The following is a 14,894-nucleotide window of genomic DNA, read 5'->3' as shown; positions in this document are numbered from 1 at the left end:
CTTCTTTTTTTTTTTTTTCTTTGTGAGTCAGAGTCTCACTCTGTTTCCCAAGCTCAGCATCCAGAGTAGCTGGGACTACAGGCTCATGCCACCATACCTGGCTATTTTTTTATTATTATTATTCATTGTAGGTCTTGCCATGTTTCCCAGACTGGTCTCAAATTCCTGGGCTCTGACAATACTCTCACCTCAGCCTCCTAAAATGCTGGGATTACAGATGTGACCCACTACGCCCAGCCAAACTGATACCAATTCTATTGAAAGTATTCCAGCCAGGCTCGGTGGCTCAACCTGTAATCCCAGCACTTTGGGAGGCCAAGACCGTGGATTGCCTGAGCCCATGGGTTCGAGACCAGCCCGGGCAACTTGGTAAGACCTTGTCTCTACAATAAATCAAAAATTAGCCAGGCATAGTAGCACACACCTGTAGTTCCAGCTACTTGGGAGGCTGAAGTGGAAGGATCACCAGAGCCCAGCAGGTCGAAGCTGGGGTGGTCATGAGTATGCCACAGCATTCCAACCTGGGTGACAGAGTGAGACTCCAACTCAAGAAAAAAATAAAGTATTCCAAGCAATCAAGAAAGGTAGAATTCTCTTAAGCTTATTCTATGAATATCATCCAGATATCCCAGAATGGTAAAGACCCATCAAGGAGGAGATCTTTAGACCAATTTCCTTGATGAACACAGATACAAAAATTCTTAACAAGATTCTAACAAATTGCATCCAACAGCACATTTCAAGGATTTCAACCATTATGACCAGGTGGGTTCATTCCCAGGATACAGGGCTGGTCCAACATATGCAAATCAATAAATGTAATTCACCACGTAAACAGATATAAAACCAAGAACCACATGATTATCTCAATAAATGGAGAAGAAGCATTCAAATAAAAACATCTCTTCTTGATTAAAAAAAACCCCTCAGACACCTAGGCATTGAGGGAACATTCCTCAAAATCAAAAGAGCCATCCATGACCAACCTGCAGCCAATATCATACTTAATGGGCAAGAGCAAGAAGCACTCACCCTGAGAACTGGATCAAGACAAGAATGGCCACTCTCACCCCTCCTATTCAACATAGCATTGGAAGTCCTAGCCAGAGTAATCAGGCAGGAGAAAGAAATCAGGGGTATCCAAATAGGAAATGAGGAAGTTAAATCATCCCTCTTTGTAGGTGATATGATATGATCCTAGAGAGTCTGTCAAAAACCTCCTCCAATGACAAACAACTTCGGTAAACTCTTGGAAATACAAAAGCTATGCACAAAAGAACAGTTGCATTTCTATACGCCGACAACAAGCAGGCTGAGAGAACCAAATAAAAAACACAATCCCATTCACAATAGCCACAAAAAAATAAATAAAATACCTTGACACCGTCTAACCAAAGAAGGGAAAGACCTTAACAGTGCGACGCTCAAAGAAATTAAGCACTGCTCAAAGAAAAAAAACACTGCTCAAAGAAATTAGGCAGCGACACAAACAGATGGAAGAACACCTTATTCCTATGCTCATGGATTCGAAGAATCAATATCGTCAAGATTGCCATTGTACCCAAGGCAATTTACAGATTTAATGCAATCACTATCAAATTACCAGCATTATTTTCCACAGACCTAAAAAAGATAATACATGATTCATATGGAAGCAAAAAAGAGACCATATAGCTAAAGAACGATTTGTTCTTTTTTCAGCAAAAAGGACAAAGCTGGAGGCATCACAGTATCAGACTTCAAACTTTACTACAGGGCTACAGCAACCAAGACAGCATGGTAGTGGTACAAAAATAAACATGGTAGTGGTACAAAAATAAACCCCTGGGCGGGCTCGGTGGCTCAGCCTGTAATCCCAGCACTTTGGGAGGCCGGGGTGAGTAGATTGCCTGAGCCCGTGGGTTCGAGACCCGCCTGGGCAACTTGGCGAGACCTCATCTCTACAATAAATCAAAAATTAGCCGGGTGTGGTAACGCGTGCCTGTAGTTCCAGCTACTTGGAAGGCTGAGGCGGAAGGATCACCAGAGCCCAGCAGGTCGAGGCTGCGGTGGCCGAGAGTGGCCACTGCACTCCAATCTGGGTGACAGAGTGAGACTCCAACTCAAAATAAATAAATAAACAAACAAACAAACAAACAAATAAATAAATAAATGAAACAGGACAGAGAATCCAGAAATAAAACTACAGGCCTTCAACAAACTCATCTTCAACCAAACTGACAAAAACAAGCATTAGGGAAAGGAAACCATATTCAGCAAATGGTGCTGGGTAAGCTGGCTAACCACGTGCAGAATGAAACTGGAGCCTTACCTATCACCAAATACAAAAATTAGCTCACAATGAATTGAGGTGTAAATGTGAAGCCTCAAATAATAAGAAAAATTAGGTAACACCCTCCTGGGCATCAGCTAGACAATGAATTCATGGCCAAGTCCTAAAAAGCAAATGCAGCAAAATCTAAAATTGACAGGTTGGACCTTATCTAGCTAAAACGTTTTTGTATAGCAGAATAAATCAACAGAGTAAAAAGACAACCCACAGATTCTGTGGGAAAAAGTATTTGTTAGCTATGCATCTGACAAAGGCCTAACATCCAGGATCTATGAGGAACTCAAACAAATTGGCAGGAAAAAAAAAATAATCCCATTAAAAAGTGGGCAAAGGACACGAACAGCACTTCTCAAAGGAAGACATACAAGGAGCCAACAAGCACATGAAAAAATGCTCAACCTTACTAATCATCAAAGAAATGCAAATCAGAACTACAATGAGGTCCCGTCTTACACTGGTCAGGATGCCTATCATTAAAAAGTCAAAAAATGGCCAGGTGCGGTGGCTCAAGCCTGTAATCCCAGCACTTTGGGATGCCTAGGTGCAGGGGATTGCCTGAGCCCACAAATTTGAGAACAGCCTGGGCAATTTGGTGAGACCTCATCTCTACGATAAATCAAAAAATTAACCAGGTATGGTAGCGCATGCCTGTAGTTCCAGCTACTCAGAAGGCTGAGGTGGAAGGATCGCCTTAGTCCAGCCTGTTGACATCGGGGTGTCCGTGAGCATGCCACTGCACTCCAGCTTGGGCAAGGGAATGAGACTCCAATGGAAAAAAAAGTCAAAAAAACAACAGGTGTTGGTCAGGCTGTGGAAAAAAGGGAACACTTTTGCACTGCTGTTGGGAATGTAAGGTAGTTCAGCCTTTCTGGAGAACCGTGTGGCATTTTCTCAAAGAACTGCAAATTGAGCTACCATATGACCCATCAATCCCACTTCTGGGAATATTCCCAGGGGAGCATAAGTCACTCTGCCAAAAAGACAACTGCACACATGTTTGTTTCAGCACTGTTCCCAATAGCAGAAACATGGAACCAATCCAGATGCCCATTACAAGTGAACTAGATAAAGCAAATGTGGTACATATATGGTGGAATGCAATGCAGTCATAAAGAAGAACAAAGTCGTGTCCTTTGCAGCAGTGCCACTGGAGACCATCATCCGAAGTGAACTGACACAGAAGCAAGAAACTGAATACCACACGTTCTTACTCATAAGTGAGCCCTAAACAATGGGCATGCAAGCACAAAGGAGGGAACAACAGACGCTGGACGCTGCCAAAGGAAGGAGTGATAAAAGGCACAGCCACCCCCTGGGTACCAGGTGCACTACCAGAGGGGGAGAGAACGCTCCAGAAGCCCAGAACTCACTTTCACACAACTTTCTTCTGTAGCAAGTCCTCTCCGGTGCCTCACAGTCTAAAATAAATAAATTTTTTTAAGTTGGGGGAAAAAAGTTCTCAATCTCACTAAAAATCAGGAAAGGCAAAATAAGACCACAGTAAGATGCCATTTTACCCTCACTAATAAGACCAAAGGTTAGAAAGAATATGGATCAAGGGACACTTTTAGGATTGTAAATTGACACAGCACCTTTGGGAAACAATGTGGCATTCCCCTGTGTTTTTTAACTTTTGTGTATCCCACGACCTCGCAATTCTACTCCTGGGTATCTACTCCAGTAGAGAAACTCCACACATTTATGTGCAACAAGAGATATAAAAACAGGAAACAATCAAGCACCCCTCTCCAGAAAATGGATAAATACATTTAGTATTTTCATTTAATGGACATTTAATCGTACGGCAAGGAAACTGAATGAACTAAAGCTACACACAACAATATGGATGAATTATACAGTGTTAATTTTAAACCCCAACTCTCAGAAGACTGTATGCAGGATACCACAGTCCCTCCCCACCCTTATCTGCTAGTTCACATTCCTTGATTTTGGTTACCCCAGGTCAACCAGTGTCAAAAGATAGTAAGTGGAAATAAACAATGTATAAGTTTTAAGTTGCTGCCATTCTGAGTAGTGTTATGAAATCCCATGCCATCCGCTTTGCCCTCCCTGGTACTGAATCGCCGCCCCCTTTGTGTAATGTATCCACACTGTGTATGTTAGTCACTCGTAGTCCTCTTCATTATTAGGTTGAAAAAATGCAGTATATGAGGGAGGATATGAGGGGGAATCCAAAAAAACCCCGAATTAATTTTAAAATGTGTACTCTTACATATTGAAACTTCAGTCACCTTCAAAATACTCTTCGTTTGATGCAATAATATATCTATCCAAAAACTTACCACTTTTTTACTGCTCAAAACAATTTTCGAACTCATCGGCTTTTATGCCTTTTAATGCTTCTGCCATTTTTGTTTCACCTCTTCCACACTGGCAAAACATTTCCCTTTGAGGACTTTTTTCATGCAGGAAAACAAAAAAGTCACTCCAGACGAGATTAGATGAATAGGGAGGGTAGGGCACAGGCGTCATGTTGTTTTTGGCGAAAAACTGCTCAACACTCAGCAAGGTTTGGACAGGTGCACTAGTAAATCACCCACGATGAAATGGACAAACACATTGAAAGAATTTCCAAAAAAACAATACTCACTGAAGCCAAGCATAGCATCTCACAACAACACTAGCTGGTACACTGAGGCTGATGGGTTCCTAGAACACTTTACTAGTGGGGGAAGCCTGTACTACAAGAGGCCCACCCTCCGAGAGATAATTCTGGAGTTTTTGGGGTCCCTTTCCTGTATAGGATCAGAGACTCTCCACGGTTTCTGACATCCATTGGGTATCTTGAAACATACCCGCTTCAGACAGGGGGATTACTACACCATTTTTAGAAAGCACAGAAAGAGGTAGACTAACATATTGTTGAAGCAGATATACAAGTATGTGAGTGATAGATCTATGTTTAAAAGGAACAATGGAATAATAAAGGCAGCGTTCCAAATAGTGTCCTCTGGGACGGAATAGAGAGAGAACACATAGGTTGATGCAAAGTTTCAAGTACTATACAAATATGTTCTTTTGCGTGTCAAATATTGGCATTAAATAAAGATCATCTTTTTGATAATTTTTTTTTAAAGAATCCGTTGGGGGATGCGTCAAAAGGAGCAAGTCACTAAGAAGGAAGAACAAATCAGGGTAGCTACAGGTTTCTCTGCAGCAGCCTTCCATGCCAAGAGGCAACAGAGAAATGCTGACACTGTTTGAGAAAAGAATAACCTGCAGTTTTATATCCAACCAAACTGTCCTTTCAGGTATGAAGGCTGAAGAAAGGAAGTTTTGAACGAGCCACTAGAGCAAAATACCACAGGCTGGGTGACTTAAACAATAGTAGTGCATCTTATCACAGTTGTGAAGGCTAGAAGTCCGATGTCAGAGCGCTGGCAGGGTTCTCTCTGAGGCCTCACTTTTTTGTTTGCAGACGGCCGCCCTCTCGCTTCACGTGGTTGTCTCTCTGTGTACACAGAACCCTCAAATGTCTCTTCTTCTTATAAGTTCTTTATATAAATCCAGTCATTTCGGGTTAGGTCCTGTTTTAACTTAATCGCATCTCTAAAGACTTCAAAATACAGTCAAATTCTGAGCTACTGGGGATTGGAACTTGAAAAATTTGAATTTTGGAAGAGCACAATTCAACCCATAACAGTGATCTCAAAGAATATTGTTCCCGTGAACCCTTGTTGAGCAAACTAGGAGAAGGCGAACTTTAGCCAACCAGGAGACAAAGGAGGAAACCACCCGAAGTAATTTCAGGGATTGGTGGAGACATGATCTGTAAAAACCAGTACAAAAACAAAGGTAGGCATAGGGTGGCAAGTAAAAATGTAAATACCATTTGCCCTGACAGTGTAGAATTATTAAACTACCAAAAATTAAGATTGGAAGAAAGAAACAAGATGGGAGGCAGTTAAGTTTTTGGATGGCCTTTTTTGTGATAACTGGGAGTCAAAAACCATCACTCAAAAGTGGCAAATGAAATAGTAAAATACAAAAGTAGTCCTAAATCCAAAATTCAACCTAAATTAAGTACTGAAATCTTATACATGGTAAAGGTAGCCCCTCACGGGACGGGGGGAGATGTATTAAATATTGGGACATCTTAGTAGCCATCTGGAAAAAAATTAATCCAGGGCCAGATCTTTTATTTTACACTAGGTTAAATTTCAAATGGCTCAAAGATTCAAGTGTGATAAATGAAATTATAAAAGTTCTGGGGTGAAAGTCTTTTGATAATCTTGGAGTGAGGAAGCCCTACCTAAGTACAACTGAAAATCCGGAAGTCATCAGAGATAAATTAATAAATAACTCCATAGAAATAAAAACCTGCCCATACAAAGTCCTATAAGTCAAAAGACAGACTTCAAACTGGGGGAACATATTCATAAATCATACCACAGGCAGGGAGTGATTTCCCTAAAATACAAGGAGCTTTTTCCAGTAGACAAGGTAAAGATGTCATAGAAAAATCAACAACATGTAAGAACAGATAGTTCACAGAAAAGATACGAAAAGCCATTAAGTGTGGACGGATGGCCAGCTCCACTTACAAGAAGGGAAATACAGATTAAAACCACATTTTTTCCCTTCCAGATTGACAAAGTCCTAGGAGTTTAATAACAGACTCTGTGATGAGGCTATAAGGAGATGGAGACACTTACATGTTTCTGGTAGGAGATGAATTTGCTACACTCCTGTGGAGGGTGACGTGACAATATCTGTCAAAATGACAAGTGTCTGTCCCTTGCCATAGCATGGCCACATCTGAAAATGTTGCAAGTGCACTTGTACAAATGCAAAAGTACACCTATGCAAGGCCGTTTTTGCCGCATTGTTCGTAATCGTGAAAAACTTGGGGAGAGAAGAGTATTTATTAATAAAGATAATTAAGATCTACTTAAATAAATAATGATACATCCGTGCAAGGAAATGCTACATAGCTGTTAACAAAAGAATAAGGAAGCTTCCCATACGCTGTTGGAGAAAGATCTCCAAGGTATATTGTTTAGTGGAAAAACAAAGTGCAGGTGAGTGATACCTCTCATATAAATAATAGAGTGCTTCCTATGACAAAAAAGTAGGAGTGTCATTCAGTATTTATACGTGATTATGTAAAGCAAAAATACATTCTAGAAGGATGCATAAGAAACTAAAAATAGTATTTATTTATATGCAGTCGAGACAAGGATGGGAGGGAGACTTTTCACTGTATAATTTTGTACACTTCCTGGTTTTTGAAACACGTGGGTGAGTTACCTGCTGAAAAAGTTAAATAAATCTAAATAAAATAGAATGTAGACACGGGATACAGTTCTGCTGTTTAGCAGTTGAATAGACTTGGGCAAGGTACTTAACCTCTTTGAATCATAATTTTCTCATTATAGAAAGGCTGTACTGTATTATCAGACTCACAGGATTGTTCTCAGGATTGCTGAGTGAGAGGATGAATGTGCTTGGCTGAGTGCTGGCATCTCGTAATCCTCAGCTGAATGGCTGTGACTCGTGTTCCTGACGTTGCTTTTGGTGATAAGCTAGTACATCACTGACAAGACACCGGCCTCAGCTGAGCGTTCCTTTGCAGAACCAGACATCCTGGGTCCTCTCCAGCATGGCTGCCCTCTACTGGAGAGTGAAAGGCCAAGGGAAGAAGGCCATCGACTGCCTGCGCCAGGCTCTGCACTACGCTCCCCACCAGATGAAGGTGAGTGGACTCCGAGATGTGGCCCCTGGCCCCGGGCCCTGGCCACTCCCTGGGGCTTATTCTGACATTTCAGCCAGCCTCCCTCTTGCTCAGCCAGTGAGGACGTGTGCAGGGACAAGACACAGCAGGAGACCCCCTGCCCGGCTTGTGCGGCAGCAGGTTGGACAGTGGGGAAGGTCATGGGTCACTGAAGGCTCTGTTTCCTCCAGTGCCCCTTCTGCTGTGTTCAGAGCCACCCACAGACAGCAAATGCCCTGACTTGAGTGCCCCTGGAAGGCACCCCGGTTTTAGCTTGTTCCCAGAGGCCCGGAGGCCGATTAGACTGGTTTCGCTTATACTAGCTTGTATGCTTTTTTAATTTTTTTTTTTTTTTGAGCTGCAGTTTCATTCTGTCACCCAGGCTGGAGAACAGTGGCACGCTTATAGCTCATCATAGCCTCAGCCTCCTGGATTCAGATCTTCCTTCCACCTCAGCCTCCCAAGTAGCTGGGACTACAGACGCACACTACCATGCTTGGCTAACTTTTTAAAATTTTTTGTAGAGATGAGGTCTTGCTGTGTTGCCCTGGCTGGTGTCAAACCCCTGGGTTCAGGCAGTCCTCTCACCTCCGTCTCCCAAAGCGCTGGGATTATAGGCGTGAACCCCAACGCCCGGCCTTGTTTCGCTTATATTCTTAACTTGAGCTTGCTTCCAGGCACAGAGATAGAAGCAAACTTCCATTCCTTTATATCATTGGCCAATTCTTACTTCCCCTTTTTCCACAAAAAACAAAACAGTGCAAAAGACCAGCTAACCCTGAATACCATCGGTCTTTTCCAGAAAACCAGTTACTACTATGATGGCTGAGAATGTTTTTTTTTTAATAGCACACTTATATCCACATGAGCTGAGTTCTGCACCAATCCAGATCTCGTACTGCCTGAAGACGTGGCCATGTCCTCTCTGTTCATCCAGGCGGTATGTGATGGAACAGAAGGAACACAGGCTTTACTGCTGGGCACAGCTCTGCCTCCTACTAGCTTTGTGAACTTAGACAAGTTATTGCACTTTGATGAGCTCATCTAAGGACATGCACTCTGGATGTTCCATAAGGACAGAGATGGGTCCTTTTTTCTGTTTCTTCATTGTCTCCTGTAAAATCAGTACAGTGTGATGTAGACAGCAGTTGCTCAGGTAACACATTTAAGGGGAATAAATATTTGTGATAATAATAATGTTCTTGTTCAGTTCATCATTCTACACTCTTCACTGTTAGACATTAGGGAAGGGCCAGGACTTCACCTCCAGGAGAGAGCCAATTTTCTAGAAAGGGCAAGGGAGTAAAACCTGCAGGCTCTGCAAGCCAGACGGCCTCTGTTCCAACTCCGATTCTACCACTGTGGTGTGAAAGCAGCCACAGAAGTGTGTGAAGGATTGGGAATGGTTGTGCGCCAATAAAACCCAACAGCAAGGCGGCAGGCTGGATGTGTCCTATGAGCTGAAGTGTGCTGGTCCCTGCTCTAGATGATACAGTGGCTCTTGCAGAAAATACGTGGCTGTATGACAGCACAACTCAAAGTGTGGTCTGTGGACAGGACACGGGCTTTGTATTGCCAGTCTGCAATGAGACAAAGAGCCCATGCCAGAATAAACCAGCTGCATCACTCAGCAGATTGTTTACTTCGGCTGACATTTTTGATTTTGGTTTTTGAGGCAAGACTTTTGTCGATGGAAGAAGTGACTGATTTAGATTCCGGTATGAGCCCCTTGTCTGTCCCAGACCAGTAGCAGGCAGTGGCCAAGCGCTGTGAGTTGCCCTTACTCTATAATGTCCCAGAAGACATTCTGGTCACCAAAACCTAGAAGGAAAGCTCAAACCCGACATTCCCCTCCTGCCCTCCTCCTCCTTCCCCCAGGACGTGCCCTTGATCAGCCTGGCCAACATCTTGCACAACGCCAAGCTCTGGGACGACGCCGTCATCGTGGCCACCATGGCGGTAGAGATTGCGCCACACTTTGCGGTGAACCACTTCACGCTGGGCAACGTCTACGTGGCGATGGTGAGACTGGGGAGGGGGCAGGGCGTGCCAACTCTGCTGTGGCAGCGAGGCCTTTTTCATTTCAAAATTTCTTGGAATGCGTCCCTGTCCATCCGTTTCCTATAAATTTTATATCTAAAATTGCAAAGTTTTGTCTAAACCTATGTTTCTCAAGGGTATATCTTACGAATAAGGGTGTGAGACAAGGCTTTAAAAAAGAAAAACGTGAAACTCATCCAAGTATTTGCACCTACGTGGTTCCTCACCACGAGGTCAACGTGAACAGGAGAGCCAGGCTTGCCTGCAGTTTTCTGGATACATCAGATGCTTCAGAAAACCTCTCCCAGCCCTGATAGGCACACATGCATCAGTTCCAGGTTGGGCTGGATACCTGTCATTGCACTGACATCCTGTTCATGTTTCTTTTGCCGTATTTCCACCTTGTTTTACAGCTTTTTGATTAAGTGTCTGTCTCTGCCTCTAGACTGCAAGCTCCTTAGGGACAAGATTCCCCTTCACCTCCGTATTCCCTTAGTGTTTGGCACATAGTAGGTGCTCACCAAGTAGTTAATGAAGGATGAAACTCCACCGGTTCCAGGGGGTGCCATTTACAGAGAAAACAGCAAAGTCACCCTCCAGATCCCTCATTCCGGTCAGAAACAAAGACCGATTTCAGAACTGAAAATCTGAGGGGTCCCTCTAAAAGCTGTCCTAACTGAATTTAATATGAGAATCATTTGTTCGCTTTCTCTAAAGCATGGCATCACCCATGGGGCTGTTCCCAAGATGCTGTCAGAACACTAGAGTGGGCAGCCCTGGGCTGTGAGCTTTATGTATTATCCTCGACTTCAGAGGCAGGAAGTAAGTTTTGCCAGGCAGGTATTGCTGAATGTGCAGACTTCCCTCTCTGCTTCTTAAAACTGGAGAGTATTTGGCCCCCAAGTAAATGTGGATGAGTTGTGTCTCTCATCTGGCTGCAAGAAGTCATTCAACTAGTTGGTTTGGGCTCCTCCTTGACGGTATTAGTGTAAGTAGAAGATGAACACCTTCACTGTGGCAGCATTCATTTCCCAAGTCCTGCTGGTGTTTTTAAACGTTAGGAAGACTAAGAAACACTTCAAAATGTAGAGGTCAAATTGAGACGTCTGATTTTATTTCCATCTCTCGGCTGTAGTGGAAAATGTAGGCAGAGATACAGCGAGCATTTGCCAGGCCTGGTTCTAGAGGTTTCCACGAGGATTAAATGGAAGGATTTCCTAAAGTGCCTAATACAGTGCCTGGCACGTTTCCGATACTGTGCAGGGCTCGTAAGAGTGGGCCCACGCCTTTCCCCTGGCCTTGGCTCTGCCTTTGTCTTCCCCGGATGTTGTACCTTGGGGATAGAGGCCGTCGTGTCCTCCCAGAGGAGCCTCCGAATTTTCCAGACTTTGATCCATTGAGAGAACACTGCAGGATGGCCGCTAGCACAGAGGTGCTTTTTCGAGAAGAGAGAGGGCACAGAATGTGTGTCATCTGATGGTACTTCCCTTTCACATGTGCCTCTCTGCTCTCGCAGGAGGAATTTGAGAAGGCGCTCGTGTGGTATGAGTCGACACTCAAGCTGCAGCCCGAGTTCATCCCAGCCAAGAACCGGATCCAGACCATCCAGTGTCACCTGATGCTGAAGAAGGGGCGACGCTCGCCCTAGTGCAGGTCTCCTGTCTCTCTCTCTCTCTCTCTCTCTCTCTCTCTCTCTCTCTCTCTCTCTCTCTCTCTCTCTCTCCCTCTCTCTCTCTCCCTCTCTCTCTCCCCTCCTGCTCTTTACAAAGAACAAGAAGAGAAACCAATCATTGTCAGTTTCTGCTTTTGATGATGTGTGTGAAAATAACTGAGTGAGACTCATCACAGGACTTTTACATGCGCGGGAATTGGTTTGCTTTTGTTTTTACGTTGTCTTTCCCCCAACCGACCTCGGAAGAGGCAGCTTCAGAGTCACAGATTCCGTAAAAGGAAAACGCAGCTTGACGCTATCGTGTAAATACTGAGCCAAGACATTTCCGGAGCTCTGCTCTGTCTCCCAAACCTCGATGCCCGTAGGCGCTCTCCGTGGTCCAGCCAGCCTCTTCTCCAGAGGAGGCCGAACCGCGTTGCACCCTCTCTGCTTCCTGTCGTAGCCCCTGTCGTCCGTGGAAGCGCAAAGCTCCCCCGATGCCCGTCAGCGAGAAGCAGTGTCCTGCGCGCCGCCCTTCGACCTGCGTGCTGCCCCAGTCTTATCCGTTCCATGCTGCTATGTCACGAAGTCTCAGAGGTAGTTCGCAGGGGAGGAGGGGAAAATGATTTTAAAAACAAAACATCCACAACAACAGACACTATTTGTGACGTTATTTATGTTGGGGAGGGAGGGGGGCTGAGAAGGGGAAATCAGTGTGTAACGTCTTTATCATCTGTACTTTAATTACAAGTCACAAGGAAACCAATGCGTTGAAATCCTATATAACAGGTTTATATATATAGAATATGTGTATTTGAAGCCCTCGGTGGACTGAGTCTGTGTTCTACTAATTCTTTGTTCGCCGTGTTACCCATCTGGGAATAGGGGTGAGTAGCAGCTCCCTCTCTCTGGGGCCTTCAGACGCAGCTCCCGAGGAGAGAGTGGTGGGCCAGGGTTGGGTGTTTCCATACAAGTCTTTGCCTTTGGTCCCAGGATAATCAGAAACTCCAGCATTTTGGAATCTTCAAGGGCACATACTGAGAACAAAAATAAACGTCGTTTATGAGCAAAATAGGTGTACAGTGTGATTCTTCTTCAGGACCTGGCTCACTGGGGCAGACACTGGTCTCAACTAAGTGGGGGTGGACCTGGGAGCCCAATTCTCCATTATAAAGGGCAGCTGATGGCCCGGCGCCATGGCTCTTGCCTGTCATCCCAGCACTTTGGGAGGCAGAGGTAAGAGGATTGCCTGAGCCCAGGGGTTCGAGACCAACATGGCGAGACCTCATCTCTACAGGAAAAAAACAACAAAAAAACGCGTGTGATGGCACACTCCTATCGTTCCAGCTACTTGGAAGGCTTAGGTGGAAGGACTGCCTTATCCCGGCGGTTCAAGGCTACAGTGACCATGAGCATGCCACTGCACTCCAGCCTGGGTGACAGAGGGAGACTCTGACTCAAAAATAAAAATAAAAAAAAGAGGCCCGGTGCGGTGGCTCACGCCTATAATCCCAGGACTTCAGGAGGCCGAGGTGAGAGGATTACCTGAGTCCACGGGTTGGAGACCCACCCAGGCAACTTGGCGAGACCTCATCTCTACAATAAATGAAAAAAACTAGCTGGGAGTGGTGGCATGTGCCTGTAGTTCCAGCTACTTGGAAGACTGAGCTAGAAGGATCACCTGAGCCAACGGGTCAAGGCTGCGGTGGCCGTGAGCATGCCACTGCCCTCCTACCTGGGCGTCAGAGTGAGACTTCAACTCAAGGAAAAAAAAAAGAGGCGGCTGGTAGTGTCTCTTCTGTTTCACGTACACAGGGACCTGAGAACTTTCAGAAGGATTCCCCTAGCAGGGGATGAGCTCTGTAGCAGCATCTTTGTCGGCGGCTGTTCTTGCTTTGGAGAGTTCCAGAATGGGTTCAGCAAACCTAGGTTCAAATCTTAGTCCTGTCTCTTACCAACAGGAAGATCTTGAACAAGTATTTAGCTCTAAGCTGAATTTCTCACTGAAAAAAAAAATTGTGAGAATGAGAAAAAACGGTTACTCTTCGCAGGGAATTAGAATTACTTTGAGAATTAAAGGAGACAAAAACCAGGAAGCCATTAGCACAATGTGAGTGTCCAGGAAGGGGTAGCTATTGCTTGCTATTGCTATTGGCACCATGTTATAGAAACCGAGTGTTTAAAAAAATTAGGAGTTACTTTTAAGTAAGACCCAGCCACCCAACTTATCCCTGGCTTATCTGCTGGTCAGGCCAGACTTGCGGGCCTAATTTCCAGAGCTTTTGCTTCATTTAGTCCCCGGCAGATGCGTCCTCGTCCTGCTCGTCTGATTTCTATCTCCCTTCTGGGTCTCTTTTTCCTGAGCTCTTCCTGGTAACACTGATTGATCCACATCTTCTCTGATAATGATAACAGCAACTTGAGCCAGGCTCGGTGGCTCAGCCTGTAATCCCACACTTTGAGAGGCCGAGGTGAGTAAATTGCCTGGGCCCGCGGGTTCGAGACCCACCTGGGCAACTTGGCGAGACCTCATCTCTACAATAAGTCAAAAATCAGCCGGGCGTGGTAGCGTGCGCCTGTAGTTCCAGCTCCTTGGAAGGCTGAGGCCGAAGGATCGCCGGAGCCCAGCAGGTCGAGGCTGCGGTGGCCGGGAGTGGCCACTGCACTCCAGTCTGGGTGACTGAGTGAGACTCCAACTCAAAAAAAACCTCCCAAAAAACAGCAACTTGGATTCATCGAGCCAGGCAGGAGGCTGTGTGAAGTCATAAGCATCTAAGGTTTACTGAGCTCTTACTATGGTCCAAGATTATTCTGAGAGCTTTGCATGAGATAAAGCTCATGTAAGCCTCAGGCCAACCTAATAGCATAAGTACTGTTATCCTCATTTTAAGAATGGGAAAACAAAACCAAGGTTAAGTATCTTGCCCAAGACCACAGCTATGAAGTGACGGAGTCAAGGTGTGAGCCTAGACTGCTAATTCTAGGGCCTGCACTCCCAACCATCCAGCTCTGCGTCTGTTGTCTCACTGAGTCCTCACACCACAAACTAGATAGAGGACATCATCTCTGTTTTGAAGATGAGAAAACCAAGGCTCAGGTGAAGCAGCCAACTCACAATCGCACAATATGTGGTCGAG

The 14,894-nt window shown here is 44.9% G+C and overlaps 1 protein-coding gene across 1 annotated transcript in view; it reads left to right on the top strand.

Annotated features, from left to right (window-relative positions):
* The window catches only part of TTC17 (tetratricopeptide repeat domain 17), a 120,209-nt gene extending 108,417 nt beyond the window's left edge, over positions 1-11,792 (top strand). Inside the window, exons 22-24 of the mRNA XM_021719512.1 lie at positions 7,929-8,048; positions 9,945-10,088; positions 11,623-11,792. Of these exons, the coding sequence (XP_021575187.1) occupies positions 7,929-8,048; positions 9,945-10,088; positions 11,623-11,754 (396 nt within the window). The 3' untranslated portion in view covers positions 11,755-11,792. The remainder of the gene's footprint in view (positions 1-7,928; positions 8,049-9,944; positions 10,089-11,622) is intronic.
* Positions 11,793-14,894: the final 3,102 nt, after the last annotated feature.

This window comes from Carlito syrichta, unplaced genomic scaffold (genome assembly GCF_000164805.1).
Source record: "Carlito syrichta isolate Samal-C Ts95f unplaced genomic scaffold, Tarsius_syrichta-2.0.1 Scaffold314782, whole genome shotgun sequence".
NCBI classification, from domain to species: domain Eukaryota; kingdom Metazoa; phylum Chordata; class Mammalia; order Primates; family Tarsiidae; genus Carlito; species Carlito syrichta.
The sequence above is the reverse complement of the archived record's forward strand: the minus strand, read 5'-3'. Positions and strand labels throughout refer to the sequence as shown.